The sequence below is a fragment of the Diadema antillarum genome, unplaced genomic scaffold (assembly GCF_040938485.1).
Source record: "Diadema antillarum isolate AM-2024a unplaced genomic scaffold, OU_Dant_1.0 scf00000191, whole genome shotgun sequence".
Classification (NCBI taxonomy): domain Eukaryota; kingdom Metazoa; phylum Echinodermata; class Echinoidea; order Diadematoida; family Diadematidae; genus Diadema; species Diadema antillarum.
Genome location: NW_027271080.1, coordinates 276,757 through 300,300, shown reverse-complemented (window position 1 = coordinate 300,300; position 23,544 = coordinate 276,757). Strand labels below are relative to the sequence as shown.

Genomic DNA, 23,544 nt, shown 5'->3' with positions numbered 1-23,544 from the left:
AAAAAAAAAAATGGCCCACAATTATAGACTAACGTGTCTCCCGCCCATCCCAATTCAGCATTTTATTACTGCTCCCCCCCCCCCCCCCCCCCATGTCCTGCATGTACGACCACGCATTCATTATTATAATATATGCATGAACAGTTACACACACCATACAATCATAGTGACATAGTACGCATCAAGTCCGGGGAAACGTTTGTATTTAATGAGAGCTACCTGTCAAAGTTGCCGGCAAATGTATTTCTAAACCGGCATTACCACATGAAAATGAAATCTAGTAGTGAACAATGACAACGACAACGTTTCATTTCATTTCATTCATTTTATTTCACCACGGATAAAAAGCCCAAATCAGCAAATATGCTGGTCGAAAGGCTGACAATGCGACCTGTAGGTAACCCTGACTTTGCTCATTGCAATGTGCAGCTGCAGACGACCAATTGGCGCTACCAGCATAACACTGATAACATAGCCTGCATGAGTGTGTGTGTGCAGTGTGTGTTAGCAATGCGCCATGGGACTGAACGACTTGACCTTCATATCGAAAACCGTCGGTGCACCAGTGCGTACTGGATCTACTAGTCAAACAGATTGATGTGGTGTGCTCGATCAATTTACTGCACTATGTTCGGGTACGTCATGCGACCATTCAGGCGTTGATGTAGTTGGAGCAGGCTTCCATGTGAAGATGAGGGGCGTCTCATGGTACAGAAGTGGTGAGATCTTAGTGGACAGGTTAGTCATGAATAGGAATAACGTTTTCACTCTTTCACGTAACGTAGAATATAGCTGCAGCCTAGGATGTAGTTCATAATCTACACGACATTGTCTTCGTGGATTGATATTTTGAAATATTCGGTTAATGATATTAATCACAATATTTCCTGTTTCCAATGATAAACAAGATTCTACGATTGAGCACTTACATCGCTCACGCAACTTAAAAGATGGTAAGATTTTGCAATTTCTTAAAATAAACATAATATTATTATTGTCATCTTAGTTAACCTGGGTTAGTTGGAAGGGCTAGCCATTAGAGAAGGGTAGAAAGAACGAACCGGGAAGCTATAGCCAAATCGTTATTTACATCGTTTTCTAAAATCACTTGATAAGGTTTTCTATTCACACATGATTTGATATCTCATGTGTGCAATGATACGTATCTCAGAACAATCAACTTGGTTTTGTAAAAACATTCAAGTATGCGTTTTTATTGTCTGTAAATAACCCTTGAAGCGATCCGACGATGTAAAGTGCCACACACTTGGCATCTCAGTTTTGGAGGACTGCAAGGCCTTTGACATTACAAACCAAGAACCAGGCAGAGGCCGGATCCAAGAAATCTGTAAAGAAGGGGCGCCTTTACAAAATTAGGAGGGGGCGCACGCACTCCTCCCCCATTTTTTCTTTCTTATTTCTTTTGTTTTTACACACAAAAACATGATTAAAAAGGGACATTCCAGACGATTTTCATGATTTCACATCATGTAGTACATAAATCGACAACTATGTATAGATTTGTGGAATTTATTGTGGTTCTTGATCAGAGAAACAATACTTTGAAAAACCTTAAACAAATTACACTGAACAAGGATGATGACATAGGAGGTTCACATATTTCAGAAATATAGCAGTGTAATTCCGTTACAATACCGCTTGCTATATATAGCGAGATCACCTGTGTATAATCCATGCCTTCTTTTGTTCTGCTTCCTCGAGCCCCAACTCATGCATACTTATGGTGACTTTGACATGTCATCATCCTTGTTCATTACAATTTGTTCTAAATTTTGAAAACATTCTTATTCTTCATCCCAGGTACGGTATCTTAAATTCTCAAACTCTGTCCTCAGTATAACAAATTTGTAGTTGTTAAAATGCAAAATTTTAATCTGAAAATCATTCGGAGGTCTCCTTTAAGGGACGGGCGAGCGCCCTGTGCGGTCCTCCCTGGATCCGCCGTTGAAAACTTGTAAAACGTGATATTCGCGGCATGAATTTTTCGCGAATTGGAGCCGACGGCCTTTTTTGCGGCATGAAATTTTCGCGAACGGCCACTGGCATTCAATGCACATAGTGTAGACAAGAACTTTCGCGTGCATTTTAATTTCGCGAATCTTGGCGCTCGCGAAATTCGCGAAATTAAAATGCACGCGAAAATTCCTCGTTTTACAGTATACTGTATTACAACACGTACTGCGGGCAAAGGCCTTGCATGGATTGGATCAGGAGTTACCTTTCTGAAAGAATTAACTCAGCTAGGTAGGCCTACTTTGAAGACCAACACAGCATAGGCCTATTAGATACCTCAAGTATAAAGGCTCTCTTCTTCCTCGGCTTTCTGTTGTTTATTCTTCATACGAAATATTTAGCAAAATAGTCGTCTTCTATGTTGCTCCTTGCTGTATGAATGATACACTTTTATGCTAACATTTTCTATACTCTAATCGAAACCCTCGAGTTGTACTAAAGACATTTAGCGCCAAAGAATTAAAGACAATTTATATAATCCTTAATAGAAAATCCACTATTATTGCTCTTGTTGTTGATGCCATTATTGTCATTTCGATTAATGGGCACCTTAACCCCAGGAAGCCCCCACAAAGCCCGCCAAGAGTTTATGTAGATCCTCTTAGGTAATGTGTGAAAATAATACAACGTGGAAGGGGGGGGGGGGGTTGAAAAGGTGGGTGACACTCGGATAAACGCTTTTAAAGTGTCCTTGTCTCTTTGCTTGCCTCTCAATCTTACAATGGGTGAAATATAGTATTTGAGCTGTTCTTTTTCGTGCTTTATGTATCATTTGAAGATTAAATACCTTGCAAACTCGCAACAGTGAATAATTGCACTTGAATGCAATCTACTGCTCCCATACTATAATGTAAACTCGCCTTGAATTCCCCTTTAACACATATCTTAATTAAGGTCTCTGCAGTTACTGTTAAAGTATGACTCTACACCTATTCATCTATGGTCTCAAATACCATCGAATCATTGGCGTCACACCGATAGTCATAATTAACATCACAATTCCACTTATAGGTATATAGGGCCTATGATACTGTGAAAGACCACCACTCTGAATTTTGATGGCTGATATGTGTTAATGGCAAATGGCAGGCTGACATCTTAACACACATTGATGGTTTGTCGTTGCACAGATCAGAATTTATTGGTTGAACTTTGTTTTGTTTGCTATAACGTTAAAGTTATTCCATCCTCCCCTCCAGTGTATTTTACTATTTGCCGTATCCCGAGCTTGTGTAATAAATATTGTAATATTTGTATAGTAAGGCGACATCATTACCATTACGATGAATGGAAATGATATGGATGAACCGTTAGGAATCTATCGAGAAATATCAAGAATCGGGCGCTTCCCAAGATACTTAACTTCAAATACCAGGTATTTGACCTGGAAAAGTATTTGAGTTCAAGTCTTGTTTTCTTGTTTTTGTTAATTCGTCTTTTCTTTTAGATAGGTAATGAAGAAAATTACTCTCTAAAAAAAATCCAGTGAAAATATTCACTCTTAAAAGAGTGAATAAAAAAAAGAGTGAATTTCGAGTGAAATTGAAGTGAATTTTGAGCGAAAATGTTCATTTTCACTCATTTTGGAGTGACGTCAGGGATCACTCCAAAATCTTCGAGTGATCCCTGAGGTCACTCCAAAATGAGTGAAAATTAGCATTTTCACTCAAAATTCACTCCAATTTCACTCGAAATTCACTCTTTTTTGTATTCACTCTTTTCAGAGTGAAAATTTTCACTCGATTTTTTTTTAGAGAGTAAGTTCGGCTGCACCATAATGACAATGTCAGAAATCATTATCTGTAAAATCCTAATAAGCATATTCATCTTATCAGCCTAATGATTTATGTATTATTTTGCTAATATTGATCTATATATAGGAAGCCTCAAGGCACATAATAATACGACTTTTCAAAGTTTTCTATGGCGAGAAATACAATGTAGAACACCAGTTTAAACCACTTTCAATTGCAAGCAAGTGTCGTTGATACAGTATTACAACATAATAAACTCATAGGCATCCGATAACGATATATACCATAGGCCCTATAGTTAAACAATTTGTTATCACATTTCGAAGCCTAATTGAACTATTTAGCGTAATATTATGATGTTAACCTTGATGTTGGAATTTTGTACAACTTATCAAGGGTTTTCTTTGACCAGGATTCCCTTATTGCTTAAGTATGCAATTGCCCACAGAACATAATTAGCATAATGAGCAAATTAAGTATGCATATACCAGGAGAGGATGCCCCATATTCGGCACGTAAACTAGGATTTCCCCCCCCCCCCCCCCCCCCCGGATGGAGAGAGAGAGGTGGGGTGGGGGTGGGGTGGAGGTGTCAGAATTGAAATTGGACCTTCTGACGGAGTGAAGAGATAAACCTGGGTCCCGTTTCATAAAACCTGTTATGAGTGACGACTGCGACATTTCTGTGACAAATTTGCTCTTAGCCAATCAGATGCAAGGATTTCAGTATCACTGATAACAACTTGTATGAAACAGAGCCCGGGTTTAGGGTCTATAGCGACGCCACCGCGACTGCACACATCCCCCCCGGGGGGGGGGGGGGGTATAAGAATTATGTTTAATCTTGGGGGGGGGGGGGGGCGGAGAGAAGAGCGAGTCAGGAAGATGCAGCGAAAGATTATACAGGGTATAATCATATGGTGTTCATAGGGGATAGCCTTCCCTATGTGGGAGCTGGAATTTAGTAGAATTGAAGTCAGCGATCTGGTGCATTCAAGTCACACACACAAAAAAATTGCTGTCATATGATTAGTGTAGAAATACATTTGTATTTCGTGATTTTTTTTTGTCGTTACTCACGTTACACCCTTGCTACTCACATTACATTGCTACTCACTCACAATTTTTGAACCTCTGTCATCATAAGAGTTGTGTACATTGCATGTACACAACTCTTTCACCATTTTTCATATTAGGTAGAGGCATTATGGAGAGAATTTCCATTGGCACATTTTAAATCCAAGGGAATATTAAGATATGAAACTATTTCAGTATTTTTGTTACTCACGTTACATTAGTTTAAGCAGTTTGGCAGTATGCTTTCTACCAATTCATGGGGAAATGGATCATTCTTTCCTTACTGACAACTGTACCCACATCATAAAAAGCAACACATCAATTACTTACCATTCTTTTATATTCTTTGGATTCAACTCAAACATTCAAGTACATTTTCAATGTAATTCTCAATGAAAAAGTCATTTGACTTTAAAGTGTAATATCTGGTATTCTGGAGGTATATTAGTGTAAAAAATGGCTGTTCCACATGCCCAGACGTATGCTGAACAAAATGAAATAGGTGGCAAGTTTCAACATAACAATATTTTTTTTTCACCCCGTGACACCCATCTCATGGAATTGCCCATAATGCTCGGTCTCGGGAAAAGTGCATTCCAATGTTTGTTTGTTAATCGTATACTTTAGCAATGATTGACAGATGAGGTCACCACCAGAATCTTGGTTTGGAAGGTTTTTCTGTGGGCGTATCGAAGAAATCAGAAGAAAACATATAGAAGAACAGTTACTTAAAAATGGAATGTTTCAGAGATTCATTTTACCACAAAAGTGATGTTGAGGGTAGCATGAATCAACACAAATCAACATGCATTTGTATAAATTCATGTAAATGAATGAAAATAAATTCGTGTGATGACATTATTTTGACCAAAAAAAAAAAATAGTACTCTTATTTTTTTATGTTCTTACAAGTTTCTTCCTGTATGTCCTTGTGAATTCTTTAGATATATGAAATGAAATAAAGTCCCTCGAAGGAGGACTAAGAAAAAAACAACGACAAACAAACGGGCATTTGTATGTCATAAAACCTTGAATAGGGTGAAAGGCATAGATTACCATTTGCAGACGAAACAATTAAAACCCAGCATTAGTTCTAAAATGTGAATTAGGGATAGAAACAACCACTGTAAAAATTTTAATCCATAACAATCAATGTTAAGTATTGTCAAATACACAAAATGCGAACAATAGTTAGAAAAATGTTTCCAGACTAAACCGTCTAGTTATGGTTTATTGAAAAAAATACTTATATTTCCTGTTATTTTAGACTATATTGCGAAAATCTTATATGGTAGAATGTTTTGTGATACAACAGACCTACACATGTGCATCAAATATGATATCTTGATTTTTTTTTTAAATCACTGCTCCCTAAGGTAAACAAGACCTTTAAGACCATCATCTACCATCTACTGGACTGTTGTGCATAATACGCCCATCATGATCTACCATCTACTGGACTGTTGTGCATAATACGCAAATCAGCATTTCATGTTGATTATGATATTATTTAGAACACATGCGTAACTTGATAGAGGATAGTATTATAACTACTGTTTTTCGGTCATGAAAAACCCTTGAAAAGTATATCAGCCTTTTCAGGTTTTCTGTACTAAAAGGATCAATATATTTCATATCATGCTCCTTAACATGTTAACTGGGCTATAACAAAAGTAACTGCCCAAGTTTGCCTAACGTGCGTGCATAACCAAGATTCTTATCATATACACAAGTTAAATACGAATAAAGTAATAGAGCGAATATAGTACTTAAAACCTCCTCCAGGTCATACATAATTCAATTCAATTCAATTCAATTCGGTTTTATTTCAAATCAAAAGAAGCATAACAGTAAGTCCGCAGACTAATAGTGTCATGCGTACAGAAATAAAAGTACATGCATGATTACAGAACATTCACAATTAACAAATTAACAATTAATAATAGGTACTAAGGTACAGTCTGACAGAAATATTGTACATACTCAAATTAACTTTTTATGCTTATTATGCTATTTATAAAGACACTCGCGTTATTTCAAAATACAAACTGATGTCAAAAACGGATTCCCATAATTAGAGAAGATAACGGTTCGCATTATCCATGCCTTTAGGCATCCTTGATTAAAATGAGCAGCATTTTACGCAAATATTATGCATTGTTGAAGGTCAATGATTACATGGTCACAGTAATCAGGCCAATAGGAGCCTAAAAACGCTTCCCAATTTGGCTTAAATTTTTCCAACACCATACTGGAACGCGAATCAACAACAACGACAGCAAAAGTCCTAGTACATGTACTTAACATTTTTTCCAGGTCGTGTACACTTTGTATGTAGGCCCAATGATCAATGGGCTATCGGATCTATGTTCATGACCTCAGTGACTGGACTTGTACAGTATTGGCGATCGTCGCCGCCCTGCAAATGGGATTATAACGGTACGGTATACATGAGCTTTGAGCTTGACTCCATGTTGACCGACAAGTATATCTATAATTCCGCGAAAAACTTCTCATTAATAGTAATGACATTTGCTGGGTCAGTTTTTCGCTTCTTTGAGAAGCGAAAAACTGAGCCAGCAAATGTCATTACTATAATTATTAATGAGAAGTTAAGAAGCGAAAATGTGACCCACCAAATGTCATTACTATTAATGAGAAGTTTTTCGCGGAATTAGACATCTTGTCGGTCAAGACTCCATGGTACTGGTATTAGCTCTTCTTGTCCAATACGATACGTATGTATGTGCAGATGGACGATAATGGCTATATGCGCTCCGGTACAACGACCGTGTCGGACGAGTTTGTGGTTCGATGAATATGCAAAACTGGTGCAAATTCGCTCGTGTAATCTTTTCACGGATTCAAATGTGTACAAAGGAAACGGTACCTCGTACGTCTGTGTAGAAAGTACCACTCACTTGCTGTTTAGGTAGATTAAACCCGAAATACTGAGTAGTTATGGGTTTGAATTGAGTTTAACTGCTCATGAACAATTCATGAACGAGTTTTGCTACCACACGCTCAGTGTAGCCTTTGGACCAAAGAGGTTCTATAATTATGTAGAACCTCTTTGCTTTGAACAAGGCCTCGCGCGCTGCTAGCGCCTCTCATCAGCAGTGTGCGTTAGAGGTCCCGCGTTACATTACAGCAGTGATGAGCCCCACCGAACTAAAAAACGAGTTCGGTGGTCAGCCCCTCCAGCTATTTCGTTGTGCTGTATCCATAGAGATATGGCTGTATCGCAATTAGTCTCGATTCAGACACACAGGGGATATAAGCCCAGACCGCATCAATAGCGGCTAAAGGCTATGCGCTTAGTGGAAGAAGGAAACTCTCCCTCTCCGAAAACCTTTCGCTCAACGAATCCACCTAAATTTACACACGTGTACTAAGTAATTGGCAGTGTATCAACCACACACGTCTGCATGAGTCAAGTGTGACTTCCTGAAGTTGTGTTTCACTGCATGGTAATCGAATACTGAGTACTCGTACATGTAGAACCCGGGCGTCTACCGGTAGGTCCTACTCTACACTCCGTGTTGCTTGCGTTTGTGGGTTGCTCCCAGAGATTATACCTAATACTCTCTTGGGTTGCTCCCAGAGATTATACCTTATAATCTCTTTGGTTGCTCCAAAGATCGTACGTACACTCAATTCAGTGTACGATCTTTGGTTGCTCATGCTGTTTTTGTTGTTGTTGTTTTTACAACCGTGGCGCGCATCTAGCCTAGCACATGCTGGGCGCCGCGCGCCCTGGCCCTCAGCTCGATTTCGTCTCGAGCTTACAGTAGTATCGAGTATTATATTCCACACACTAAGAATGTTGCAATTGGATTGGTCCAGAGCTGATCACGTGATGAAGCGTAGTTTTGCCCATGACATCACCTGAGAAGAAAAGTTCGTTACACTCTATGTTGATAGTCCCTTTTGTTTCGCTGATCTCCACACAGTCCACACAGTCCTAACGCAAGATGAGTACGCGCGAAATAAAAGTGCGTTGCACTGTGGACTATCATATGACCTAGGTCACTTGATAGTACACAGTGCAGCGCACTTTCACTTCGGTGCCGCGCGGTGCGCGCAGCAAATTCATTGTTTTGTCATCTACGCGCACACGTAGCCTAAGCCCTAATGATACCTAAAGACAGCTACAACGGTTTCAGATGTGGAATAAAATGGGAATTTAGGACCCTAGATGTGGAATATAAAGCAAATAATCAACTTTTAGTTTCAGGCAATGAGACAAACTATCACTTCCTCGGCGATCTGAATGTGTACGCTATCTTTCCTCAGCTGCGCTTCGGAAAGATAGCTACATCCAGATCGCCTCGGAAGTGATAGTTTGTCCCATCACCTTCACCAACGTTGATTATTTGCTTACTGTAAAAGTGGAAATTTTCGCGGTGTTAAAATTTTCGCGCATTTCGCGCAACCCGAAACTAGCGTGAAAATAAAAGCATGCAAATATTTTTGCTCGCCATATGTTCCAGTAGTTGATGTCTTGATTCCGCGGAATTAAAAACACGCAAAACTCTTCTTATCCCGCCGATCGTGAAAAATTAGCCGCGTGAAAATATCCACTTTTACAGTACTCAGTAGGCGCTAGGCCGAGCTTTGTAAGGCCTATTGACCGATTCGGGTTGGTTTGAGAGCAGCAGACAATTTGTGGCACTGGGCGCAGCCGGTACGGAGTCCCAGCCGACCCGCCCCCTCCTCTCCCCCACCCCCGGGCAACATGTTTACTAGTATCGCGTACTTGAGGATGGGGGAGAGGCTGTGAGGAGAAGAGGGAGGGTGGTCGGCTGGGACACCGCAGTAATAGCACTCCCATTCCGATACACTGTAATACACAAAGGCAAGCGCGTCACAGAATCGGTCAACAGGTCAAGGAGCCGCTGTTACAAGGTCAAGCCCAAGGATTTAACTGCATAATCAAGGTATTAAGGTAAGCTATAAAAACGCTGTCTCGAAATGGGAAGTAACGTTAGAACCTAGACAACTACTAGTAACAGCTAAAATGTATTACAGTAATATCAGACATCTTGTGAACTCGTTAGACATAGGGTATAATAGCTGGGTTCTCTGACTCTCCCTGTCTAACAACAAACGTTAGATCGACCTCAAGCTCTACCCTTTAGAGCCCCTACAAACATAACGTTAAGGGCTTTTTACACTTGTGTTTCTTAACCCCGGACTTTCTCTGACCCAGGACTATCGTTAGTCCCGTACCAATTTTTTCAGCTTTTTACACTGGCCAGTTAGTCCCGTACTATCTCTTGTCCGGGGCTAAGGAGAAAACTGACCTTTTTACACTCGTATTTCTTAGCCCCGGACTTTCCAAACCACATGAATATTCATAATTATGCTGTGTACTGTACACGTACACGCACGCACAGGCAGCACTTGATTACCTCGTTTCTGATTGGTGAGTGAGGGTCGGACTTCGTCTCCGTCGCTTGGCCCAGGATTATTTTTTCGTTCTGTTTACACTCACTTGCTTGGCACCGCAATTGCGGTGCTAGCACCGCAATTGCGGTGCTAACCCCTGCTATTTTGCAGGGCCAGATAGTACCGTACTATCGGTGGGGCTAGCCCACTTTGGCAAAAACGAGTGTAAACAGAAAGTGGGCTAAGGATAGTCCCGTACCAACGGTGGGGCTAAGACCCCCCCCCCCCCCCCCCCCTTAGCCCCACCGTTGGTCCGGGGCTAAGCAAAATTTTACAAGTGTAAAAAGCCCTTTAGAGTTCTAGGTCTAGCCTTGTGTTATTTTCATCCGTACACTGTCATTGTAGATCTAGTTACGTGTTCCATGCGTGTGCGTTGTCTACTGTGCATTGCATTGTATTGGGTATTGGTGTCGAATACCATGCCGTGTTCTGCTCCTACTGGGCTTTATCAGGCTAGCTGGCTAGCACTAGGCACCCCCTACGTCACCCTAACAGGCTAGGCGACGTCCTAAACGAAGTCCTTAGGCCTTGGCCTGTGTTTAGATCTGGATTCTAATGTAATAGGTCTAACATATTACTGTAGGCCTACGCTACAGTATAGGCCTATCTCGATCTCACGTGTAACCAGAAGAGGTTAGGAACCTCTTTGCGTGTATAAAACTCATCGGGTTTTATATAACGCCCGAAGAGATCCTTGTCATTTGATTGGTTGTTTGACATTGATCATTCGGCCCATTTCACTATGACGTCATTATCCGTGCACTTGTGGCTCCATTTACCGTGCAATTTTGGATCCATTCGATTTGCTCCATCCATTGCATGCACGCTCGCTGATGAGAGCCCGGCACACTACGCGTGTAAAACACTTGCATTTGCAGTTTTCTACAAGTGTGTAATGGGACAGCGCGCTAGCCATAAAGCGATCAGTAAGCACTCTCGCGAGTTCAGATTCTGTTTTGTTTCTAAATTGATACAACATCAATCTATTTTAGGCGTTATATAAAACAAATATTTTTTTTTTCATTCGTGCAATGGACACAATATTTCACTCGGTGAAAGATGAAATGTTTGATCCATTCAACTCGGCTGAATGGATCATTTTGATTTTCATCTTTCACCTCATGAAATATTCTGTCCATTGCACTCATAAATATTCATTAGTTGTATAATAACACGCGTGTGGCCGGCTAGCTGTGATCCAGTCTCCCGTTCCATGCCATCGGTCCATTTAAAACGTAGGGCTTGCCACACGGTCGATCACGTGTGGCTACTCTGTGTAGTAGCAAAGGTGGGACTTTTGGTAATAAAGTGTAGTACTCGGGCGGCCGGACGGTCCGCAATTGCTACCTTGTTCAGCCAGGTCATTACATGAGATCGACACCCACGAGTCATACGATCCACGAGACCGACTTGAAAAAAGAAAGAAAGAAAGAAAAAACCAAACAAACAACAAACAAACAAACAAACAAAACAAAAAACAAAAACACAGGCCTGCATCCCACGAATTGTAGGCCTAACCTGTTAGTGTTACAGCTCACGAGCCCATGACTCGAGTTCGACACTGAGCAGAAAAGGCTCACGAGACTGACACTGGGCAAAGAAAGCTCACGAGATCGATCGCATTGCATTGCACATGAATGCACTTACTAGGCATATAGAAGGCTCACACGAGTACCGACGGGATGAACAGCGCCATCTGGAAAACATGTCAATTACTAGAAAAGCACTCCGAGAGCGCATACCTCCGCCAAGCAGTTACTTTCCATCGATGATCTTGCTCTTCCATATGGAGATCAGTGATTTCCACCCACTAAAATACTGAGTATTGACCGAGATCCCCAATATAGAAGCCTTTGTTACGTCATAAACCCTCAGATGCGCGGCGCGCCTCGCCTTAGCAGATTCTGTAAACTAGGGCACGCACTTTAGTGCGCGCATGCAAACCTCAAATACGCCCAGCCTGAACTCCCAAGTTCATTGACCCTACCTGCCAAAATATCAAAAATCCTTCATAAATTTCCCCAAAATTCTTGGATCATTACCAAAAGTTAATCGTTTGGTATTGTGTCATTCTCAACCTTTCCTGTAAGTTTCATCCCAATTCGTTCTTTGTTATTTTGCGCACAAACGAACGAACCAACGAACAAACGAACAAACCAACGGTAACGAAAACATAACATCCTCCCTTGGCGGAGGTAACAAGTGCAGTCAAACCTGCCATAGCGGCCACCTGTCTATATATAATAGCGGCCACTGAAAAAAAAAATCCCTCTAGAGAAAAGCCCTGTTAAAGACCGAGGGTGGTATTCTGAAATCCTTCCTAGGAAGAAATTTCTTCCTAAGTCAGGATTTTTTCTTAAGTGGTATTCTGAAAATCTTCCTAAGTTTCTTCCTAAGTAGACTTAGGAAGAAACTTAGGAAGGGGGCGGGAATATGCAAATTTCTGACATAGGAAGAAGTTGGTATTCTAGAATGCACTTAGGAATGAATTTTAGGAAAATATTTAGGAAAGCTCCACCCCTGTCCTAAGTACGTTGCTAAGAATAGCAAACTGCAAGCATCGTGATAGGCGCGCTTGTCAGTCATTGCGCGCACATGTACTTTGATGCGCGAAATGAGCGTGAGAAAGGGGACATGCCGCGCACTCGTGTATTTGACCCTACGTCATAGTAAAATGCGATTGTCATTGGTCATTTGTTCGTTATGATACGGCATTTCGTATTGGCTTAGGAAAGAATGTGGGCGGGGATAAGGATGGCCTAATTTGCATTAAGAAGTGCCTAGGAAGAAATTTCAGAATACCAATTTTGTCTTTCTTAGGCACTTCCTAAGTTTCTGACTTATGTAATACAGAAGTTTCTTCCTAAGTCAGAAACTTAGGAAGTGTCTAGGAAAGACAAAATTGGTATTCTGAAATCTCTTCCTGGGCACTTCTTAATGCAAATTAGGCCAACCATATCCCCGCCCATGTCCTTTCCTAAGCCAATACGAAATGCCGTATCATAAGGAACTAACCAATGACAATCGCATGTTACTAAGACTTAGGGTCAAATACACGAGTGCGCGGCATGTCCCCTTTCTCACGCTCATTTCGCGCAATGACTGACAAGCGCGCCTATCACGATGCTTGCAGTTTGCTATTCTTAACAACGTACTTAGGACAGGCGTGGAGCTTTCCTAAAATATTTTCCTAAAATTCTTTCCTAAGTGCATTCTAGAATACCAACTTCTTCCTAAGTCAGAAATTTGCATTTTCCCGCCCCCGTGAGACAGAAGTGCGTACCCTGACACTACCTGATTGTAAAACAACCCATAACTAGTGGGCTGTAACTCGAGGGCTGTATGACTTGTGGGCTGTGACGCGTGGGCTGTATGACTCATGGGATATATATCTCGTGGGCTGTATGACTCGTGGGTGTCGGTCTCGTGACGTGCACCCATTTAGCCATGATCCAGGGATGCCAAGTTCAAAAATTTTTATGAGTGAGATTTTCATGACTCGGCATCTCGGCATGCAAATATGCGCGCGAGCGAGGGTGTGGGAGGGTTTTTTTTTTCCCCCAGTGGCCTCCCACGGTACGGAGCTTTTTCAATTTTTAGCTCTTAATGGTGCGATCAGGTGCATACTTAAGTGATTATTTTTTACTTATTTTGAAAGACAAAAGGAAAATATACCTTCAATTGTAACTATCACTTTAATCCTTTGAGCTATGCCCCGTATTATGGGCCCAAATTGCAGACTTTGCCCGATGCGTGAGAAAAATGGGTGCCATGCGTGAGATCGTGAGACGACCCCTAAATGCTTGAGTCTCACTCAGAATGCGTGAGACTTGGTAGCTCTGCATGATCGTTAGACTCAAATTTAACTCGAAATAAGCCTCCTCGTAGGTAGGTTTAATCTAAACTGATTTAGAACACATCTGGACTTTGGAGAATACAAATTAAACCTCAGACTATGAAAAGTGGGTTTAAACTTAGCTGTTTAGGAACAAACTTACCATTCTTTGAAGACAGAAAGAGAGAGAGAGAGAGAGAGGGGGGGGGGGGAAGCTATACATTTACACACCGACCCTCATTTATATATCGGACAAGATTGTAACAAGCGACTTTGAGATAATGGGAAGATTAAGAATTAAGTTTCTGGGAAGACGTTTCCAAATAGTGGTATACATTATTGCTTGTTCGGGTATAATACATCCCCATGCATGCAGGCTTGCAGTCACGAGTCAGCCCGGATAGGGGAGGGAAGTTAAAAAGAATAAATATATAATTTTTTCCTTGCTTTGCTCTCCACATCCATAAGAAACAGTCATATTTGTGATGCGTCATGTCGAAAGCCATGTTATGTTGAAGAAATATTCCTTTGTATATGTTTTTTTTTTTGACAGATTTTGCGAAGCGTTGAAAGGAAATCCAGTCCAGATATAAGTTAATCTGATAAGAAAGAGTACAATATTACAAATTCAACAGTATAGATTTGATCGAAATCGGATGAAGTATCACGGAAGTCATAACATTTTGAAGTTTCGCTATTTTTACCGGAAACAGTTCTTGAATAGTCAATATGAATATGCAAAAAGTGAGCATGTCATGCCCTCACAACTTACCATATAGTTTGTTCGTAAAATTTTGAAATTTCTTGTTTTTCATGCAAGCGCAATTATGCCCGACACTCAAATCTCATATTATATCTAACTGATCACTATTCTGAAGTTATTCAACCAGGAATAATGTCATGCTCCAGACTTCAATGACAGAAACATTGAACTTTCGTCTTTTTTTTTGTACACGATCAATGGAAAATTGTGAGGGTATGACATGGTAGCTCACTCATTTGCATATTCATATCCACTGTACAATAACTGTTTTGCAGAAAGTAACAAAACCTCAAAACGTCATAACTTCCTTTACTCTTTAAAAAAAAAATCAGACTAACTAATATTTGGACTGGATTTCACCTTTAAACTTTAACATGTTTAAAAGGATAGTATAATTATAGTGAAACATGCAATTAAAAACTACTTATACAAAATATTAGAGAGCGTATACGGTTCTAAGAGGAGTTCAAAGTTTATTTGATGAAAATAGGTTTTCTCACGCTATCATGGCTATTATTCTCTGTCGGGAATAAAGCACATATTTCACATGTTCAGTTGTCTTAACAGCTGTATTTCACATTTTACCTTTGCCATTTTGTTATGTTTATGAATAAAGTCATTGAAAAGTCGTGGAAAAGGAACAATAAAAACAAACAAACAAACAAAACGGAGCTGTCTTTGCGTATTCTTACTATTCCCTTAGTTGCTTCTTTTAATTAATCTAATATGAACTAATTAATCGTAAACTTCATTTTTTTTCTCTCTTTCCTTCCTCGCTTTTTTCTTTGTCTTTTGTCGAGAGTTTTTATGCCCTCCAAGCACTTATGCAGAGTGGTAAGGGGCAAATGCTGTGTACTGTTATCGTTATTATCATTATCATTATGATCATGATCATTCCTAATATTAGTGTATTATTTCACTGATGTACTTAACATGTTAAGTGAATGACATATTCGCGGGATAAAATTTTTCGTCACCTTGTTTTTGTGTGAACAGCAACCAAGGGCTATGTGGCGGACGGAGAAATAGTCGTTTAAAGGATGATCATACGGAAGACAAGCAAGTTACAGAGCGGTAGCTAGTAGACTGGAAACCATGGGCTGCTTTACCACATGGAGGACCGCTGTCAAGGCCAGGTGGGGTTGGGTGGTGGTCTTCGCCGCATCCATACTCTGCGCCGTCACCTATGGCATCATGTACTCCTTTGGTCTCCTCATGGTCGCCCTTATCGACGAATTCAATAGCGGGGTTACCAAAACGGGTAAGAGTATTCCTTATTACTGCAGCTGAAGGCGAGCTTGTCTTTTGTCAGTTTCTTTTTAACTGTTTAAGTAAGTTAAAAGATGGCAAGGAAAAAGGCAAATGAAAAGAGGCCCAGTTGTGTAGAGATGTGCGAAGTTCTATCCCTAAGGCTAAGCTTTACAACTTCTCTGTGCCATGGTAACCAGTAGAATTCTTCCCATTCTCATCAGCATGATATCAAGTCTAACTGTGTGTTCTTAAGCATGTAGCTTGAAAAAAAAAAGAACATTTTCTTTTTTGCCCTGATTGGAAATCCATCAATAATTGATAGAAAATTTAAAAGAGCAGTTTAGACGCTTGCCACCCTGTGCTTGTTTTCGATATGCATGATAATTATGTTATATGTTATACCTATATAGATTTTACGTTTATATCATATGTTAAAAGTAATATTTGCTGCGATTTAAAGGGACAAGGAAATTGACATTGCGTAATAATTAATCAGAATCGCTCGGAACAGTAAGTGTTACCTGCATGGTATTCCTTTAATGCAATTCCTTTACCAATCTTGTAAAATATGTGCTTCATGTAATGCGTATTGTTGCTATTTGAAGGCCTTTACCCTGTAATATCTTTTCAGGCTATGTTGGGACCACTTCGTATGGGATATCAATGGTAGCATGCCTGCTCACCTCACCGATGACCACAAAAATAGGATACCGTTGTGCCGTTTTCCTGGGCGTTACCCTCTGCGTCGTAGCCTTGATTACGACTTCGTTTGCACCAAGTATTTCCCTAATGTTCCTTTCCTATAGCTCTCTCTACGGAGTAGGATGTAGCGCCATTCTGTGCTGTGTGATCAACTGTCCAATGTCCTACTTTCCGAATAAACATCGCTCAATGGCAATTGGCTTGGTGTCAGCCGGTGTTAATATCGGTAAAGTTTGATAATCTACAAATGTAGTCAGTAAATACCATATAACATAAGCGTATTCATCTTATGATTACACATTCCACCTTTTCATTTTACGATACAAACAATATTCTTGGAATTTGTTGCATTCCCCCATATCGCTCTTGCTCTAAATTGTCATGAGTTTCATAAGTCTCTTGCAAAGATTGCGGATCAAACTATGCACTTCCCAAGCTTTCAAGCGATATGGAACAAAATTTGGCATACATGTTGTTCGCAACATAATGTTATGTGAGACACATTTTGTTTTTCAACAGCGGAAAATACAATGCCATGGTAGCAGCACATTATAGTCCTAACGTGAGGTAAAATTCTTGCAGATCGAACTACTGCGATTCATAAGAAACTTGGCAAGCATGAAAAATTTCCATTCAAAGTTAAGCAAGATATATATACTTTTAACCCTAACTAGGCCGGGGGGGGGGGGGGGGGGGGCGAGGCCCCCCCCCCTCCCTCGACATTTCGCGCGATGTATCGCTAACGCGAAAAGCTAACGCCGCGACGTTTCATGACTTTTTTCTTTCGAGTCTCCCGCATCTTTTGACACCAAATTTGCGATGCCCGGGTGCGCGGTGCCGAAGTTGCGCATAAGTATGTACGTGCATGTCAGACCAAAAATTGCACAACATTGTGAATTTGTGTACAATTCCAATGCAAACTGTGCTTACAGGCAAATTTCATAAAAGCATGATTATTTTGGGGTTTTATTGATTAAAATCACTTAATAACATATTTTCTTGTTCGGTACAATGTCGCGGACAAGTTTCATCGAAAAAACAATGAAAAAAATAATTCGAAAAAACAAAGAAATACATAAGAAATTCAAAAAACAATAAAATACTTCAGAATTTTTTTCAGATGGCACAATTTTTTGATATTTTCTCAGGACACTAAAAAGAATATTTACACAAAAAAGTGCCCATTTTGAGCATTTATTTAGTGATTTATACCAAATTGTCTGATTTCATTCATCATTATGCATAAATTAGCATAATTAACCATAAATGAAAATTTTTTTAAAAAGTAACTTCTTGGTACTTTAGACTACGTCATAGGCAATGTGTGTGCGAATTTTCACCGCGATCGCGCGGTCGACGGCTGAGATCGGGGGGGGGGGGGGGGGGGGCTGGGAGGCCCCCCCCCCCCCCCCCCCGGCTCTATGATCTATCTAAATAGCCCGGCCTAGTTAAGGTTAAAACTTCATGAAAGTGCGTTGCCCTGACCACAGCTCAAGTTGATCATTGTCTTAACTCAGGAAAAATTCTGAATCCAGACAAAAAATATGAAATGAAAAAACGAAAGGCACAGGTGGTGATTGTGGTATAGTTCTCACGTTTTATTTTCCTTTTTTTCCCCAGGGAGAGCGAAAGTGCGTTGCCGTGCTTGCAATACATTATAGCCTTCAAATTAGCCTCAAAACTAAAAACCTTGCTGGTGGAACATCCTCTGAAATTTGGAACCGGTTCAAATCAAATTGGTACATTTGTCGAAATTGGAGCGAAGTTGTGCAGAACAATTTTTAAGAGCAACATGAGTGCCTTGCCGTTGTAACAGTAAATTGTGCACTATAGGATCAAGCAAAAAACAAACAAACAAACTTGGGGAATGAAATGCTTCTCTGGTGTACAGGAAGTTAAGAAACATTGAGTAAAAGTTGGGATTCTGAAGTTAATGTTGGAAGACATACATGTACTAAAGCGGGAAACAATGTTATTGCGCTAATCGTTGATAATTTGCTCTTTATTTTTGTCAACAGTGGAGAAGTGCAGGAGTGTATGAGGATGGGAGGGGTATTGATCTCCTTCATTGATATTTGTATTGTGTAAAGAGTTCTTGTCATAAAAAACAAACAAACAAACAAACTAGAATCATCAAAAACATGTCTACATGCCGTAAAGGCAGATGAAAAGTCGTAATTACGTAACTGTTAAACTCGTGTTATTGAATTTGTGCGTCTGTTTCTGGAGTTTGTATTGATTTAATTTTGCATTCTTTGCATTTGTTTATTTTCTATTTTTATTTTTTGCAGGTGCATTGGTCTTCAACCCAGTCGTTTACGCTCTCATCAATCGGTTCGGTTGGCGCGTAATGATTAGGATCATGTCAGGAATTCTTGCCATGGCCGGATGTTTCTGTGTCGCTACGTTCACTCCTGCCCCCAGTGAACCATGTCAGCTTTCTAGTCCTGTATCCTATGGACCTAAAGATAGTTCTGTCCCTGAGGACATAGAATTCGAAAGAGATAAACCAAAGGATAGAGGCTGTAACACCGTGTTTCAACAGAAGACTGAGCCGAGTGCGAGGTTATTATCCGGCAGCGATTATAATGCTTCTAGCAACAGAAATGGAAGCTGTAAATCGAGGACGATATTAGAAAATGACACAGCTACAGAGATCTCGGTCCAGCGGAAAAGCTCCAAAGACAGTCATAAACCTGAACTCCAGGGCAATGGTTCTGTTCTCGCAGCTGTTGATGAACCCAGACATTTTGATCGTACCGCAGGACTTCACAAAGCTGTTGGGTCTTCGCCATCCGGCTCCTCAAAGGGTTGCAGTGATGAAAAGACTGTGATACCCTGCACTTGGCTCCATGGTCTCGGGATCCTAAGAATGCCGGAAATGTGGCTGATACAGCTGGGCTACGTAACTGTGGCTGTAGCTTTGTCATTTGCCTACTTCAGCACGGTACCAAATTTTGACTGCGTGATATTAAAGGACAAGTTCACCTTCATAAACAAGGATTGAGAGAATGCAGCAATATCAGTAGAACACATCAGTGAAAGTTTGAGGAAAATTGGACAATCGATGCGAAAGTTATGAATTTTTAGAATTTTTGTGTTGAAACCGCTGGATGAGGAGACTACTAAGGCTCGTGATGTCATTTGAGTACAACAGTATAAAGAAAATGTAAAGAAAACTCAACATATTTTCACTTTTTTTCGCATGATAAAAGAGCACTTGACTTGCCTCTTTCTAAAGGCAATGGGAATAATATTACCCGTAACATATGCTCGTAACGAGTCAAGGGAATGTGTACTTTTTTCAAAAGATGAAATTTTGTGAAATTCGCTGTATATTTTCCTTATATTGTTGTACGCATGTGACATATACACTGCAGTAGTCTTCGCATCCAGCGGCGACTGCACAAAAACTTCAAAAATTCATAACTTTTGAACGGATTGTCCGATTTTCCTCAAACTTTCAATGATGTGCTCTACTAATATTGCTCCATTCTCTCAATCCTTATGTAAATGAAGGTGAACTTGTCCTTTAAAGTTCGAACAAAAGCTCATGTTCTCATTTACTAGATAACACTATTTTCCTGTTATATATACATGTATATTATATATTGTATATATACACTGTATCTACTATAACTTTTTAAAGTCCCTTCTTTTGTATCTTTATCAGTCTATAGTTGTAAAGCCCATGTCACACTAGGTGCTCGATCGCTTGCGACAGCCTACAACAGACTCTTATTGCCCTCGATCTCATTAGGTCGCATTTGATCACAAAGACATATCATTGTCCTTGTTTTTTTGTTGTTGTTGTTCATTATACTTTTGAGATGGAAAAAAGGAATTAGAAGTCTTGTGAAAAGGTGACAAAACACAACTATCTATTTGTTAGAATCTCGCATCAAGACAAGTAACGTTGTGCAACAATAGTACGTGTATGACAATTGCACAGCAGCTGGAGTGAATGCGAGTGAATCAGTCGCATCTGGTCGCGTGTGGACTTCGACCGTGTTCAGATGCGATCAGTCATGACCGCTCCAGGTTTTTGTCAGGTTCGCTTTTAACTGCTGCGAGTGCTCGAAAGACATCAAACGATCTGTCGTACAATACCACCCCCACCCCGGAAAAAAAAAAATGTTACCAGGTGCTCTCAATCTATTTACTGACCAATCGTGAAAGAAGTTTTCTACAACTAGTTGTTTCTACATCTTTAAAACTGGTCTTTCAAGAACATCTTTATTATATATATTTTTTCTTTTTTTTTAATGGGACGCCAAATTAAACAAAAATGATTAAAACCCAGCGTAAGATACCAAATAAAGTCCACTTATAATGTTTGGTTCACTTCACATCTTAATCAATAATTAGATAAATGTCTAGATGAATCAAACAGAAGAAAGGAAAAATACAAATACAAATAAACCCAAGCAGGCAGTGACATCACCTTAGAATTAGCGTGTCATTGAATTGTGCACAAAATACGATTAACGATGTATTTTGATAGTTTTGTTTATTTAACATATTATCGTTAGAGAAGGATTACTACTCTATCATTTACACCACCCCCCAACAAATACCCAGTGTGATCTCACTACATCTTTCCTCAACTTGCGGATCCAGTGAGGACCGCAACCGGCGCACGCCCCCCCCCCCTTTATTTTTTGTTGAAACAAAAGAAATAAAAAGAAATAAATGGGGGGGGGGGAGGGGTGCGTGCGCCCCTCTTTACGGAATTCCTGGATCCGCCCCTGACTTGAATCTATTGCACAGTTTTCTTGTACATCCTGATTCTTGTGAGTTCATAACTATTGACGTTACAGGTCAACATGACGATTTCGTCGGGATTCTCCAAGAAGACAGCAGCTCTGGTTATGCACTGCAAAAACTAGGGTGTTAAATATCTAACACCAGCACAGAATCGAAAAATATTAACACTCTTGGTGTTGATTTTAGGTCCCGTTCAGAAAGAATCACACCAACTGGTGTCGAAATATTCAATTACAGGTTGATGTTAGAGTTTTGGTGTCATTAATTGGTGTTGAAATTGCACATGCGCATAAGTCAGAGAATTCGAGCAAAATCATTGGACGAAAGTTGTCATGTGACCTCGCTCTGCGCTCTCGGATCGCGCTGCTGGCCGGCATTTATGGCTAGCTAGCTAGCTGTGTGTGTGCGCGGTGCATGCATATGTTATGTGTATAGTATGCATTATCAAGGCCATTTTTTATCGATGAGGTTTTCTTCGCCTTCGGGCCGCGGGTAATGAAAATTCGACTCAATAATATCCTCATTATCAGCAGTTAAACAGCACAATCATGCCGATAAGTGTAAAGATTTGTTCTGGAGATCGCCGAATCAGAAAGTTGCTGCCACTAAATCCAGAAGACATCGTAGGATTCTTTGAACTGAGTAAGTGTACGGTACCTGTTTTTCAGGTGTTTGTCATGAGTCGACTGTACAATACTGCTAATGCATGTGGAGCATGTGGAGCTGCAGCTAGAGTGCGTGCGACAGCGTTGCACCCAAAAGTACTTCTCCTACTATCCTAGTCTACAGACTACAGGTAGTTTTCTAGACTTAGAATCTAGTAGGTCCTAACGTTAGAAACTAAATCATCCCATTAAATTTAGAGTCTAACTGCTACAACGAGCCTTGGGCTTGGACCAAGCCTTCTTGAACTTGAAGCCTTGAGCCTGGGGACCACGCAAAATACTTCTTTATAAGCGAATTTTGTTTGGCAAGAGGAGTTCATATCATGTGCAAATGTACAAAACTACAATTGAAACCTTATCTACTGGTATGTTATGTGATACAATGCATATAGATCTATAGCCATAGAGTCTAGTGTTACTGTAGTTTTTAGATGATAACTATTTCTCTATTTGTGGTAGGTGTCTATACTTTACGTTAGATCTAGACTCTGTAGTCTAGTCCAGGGGGGCGTTTCATCAACGAGTTCGTCGGAGATTTCACCGACAAATTTGCTATCAGCCAATCAGACCAAGGATTTCATTAGCTTTTAACAGTTGTCAGTGTAAATCCTTGCGTCTGATTGGCTGATAGCAAATTTGTCGGTGAAAACCTTCGACGAACTCGTTGATGAAACGCCCCCCAGGTCTACAGAAATTACATTATCTTCTTGGATAATCGGTGTGCTCTCCCGATGTGCTCCGCTTGTAGTGGGTGCAACGCTGTCGCTTTTGCAATAGTATGTGTGTAGCTACTGTATAGTGTAGTCTGTAGCTAGTCTGTGCAGCTAGTCTGTTACTAGTGTTAGTCTGTTGGTCTGTTTGTTACTTTAATATTAGTCTGTAGTGTTGGTCTGTTACAAAAATGTGAAAGTTTTTGTTGAACTTGCTCTCATTTAATTCTTTCTTTCTACATCAATTTTGTTCTATCTTGGAACAAGTGATCCTTGGGCTTGGCCGGCCTTGGTAATACCAGGTGTGAGTTAATGAGGTCAAATGTCATCTAGGGGGTCAAAGGTCAAATGATAGGTCTGTTAGTCTGTTAAAAAAATGTTAAAGTTTTTGTTGAACTTGCTCTCATTTTTTTATTTCTGCATCAATTTTGTTCTAACTTGGAACGATTGATCCTAGTTGGGTTAATATCAGATTTGAGTTGATAAGGATATTGTCAATGGTCATCTTGGGGTCAAAAGGTTACTTGTTTTATTGA

The 23,544-nt window shown here is 40.2% G+C and overlaps 1 protein-coding gene across 1 annotated transcript; it reads left to right on the top strand.

Annotated features, from left to right (window-relative positions):
- Positions 1–608: 608 nt before the first annotated feature.
- LOC139723433 (monocarboxylate transporter 9-like) lies at positions 609–21,755 on the top strand. The gene is made up of 5 exons (XM_071634677.1): positions 609–738; positions 15,910–16,174; positions 16,796–17,092; positions 19,158–19,813; positions 21,687–21,755. The coding sequence occupies exons 2-5, from the start codon at positions 16,009–16,011 to the stop codon at positions 21,753–21,755; spliced, it is 1,188 nt and encodes a 395-aa protein (XP_071490778.1). The 5' UTR covers positions 609–738; positions 15,910–16,008.
- The last annotated feature ends 1,789 nt before the right edge of the window (positions 21,756–23,544 follow it).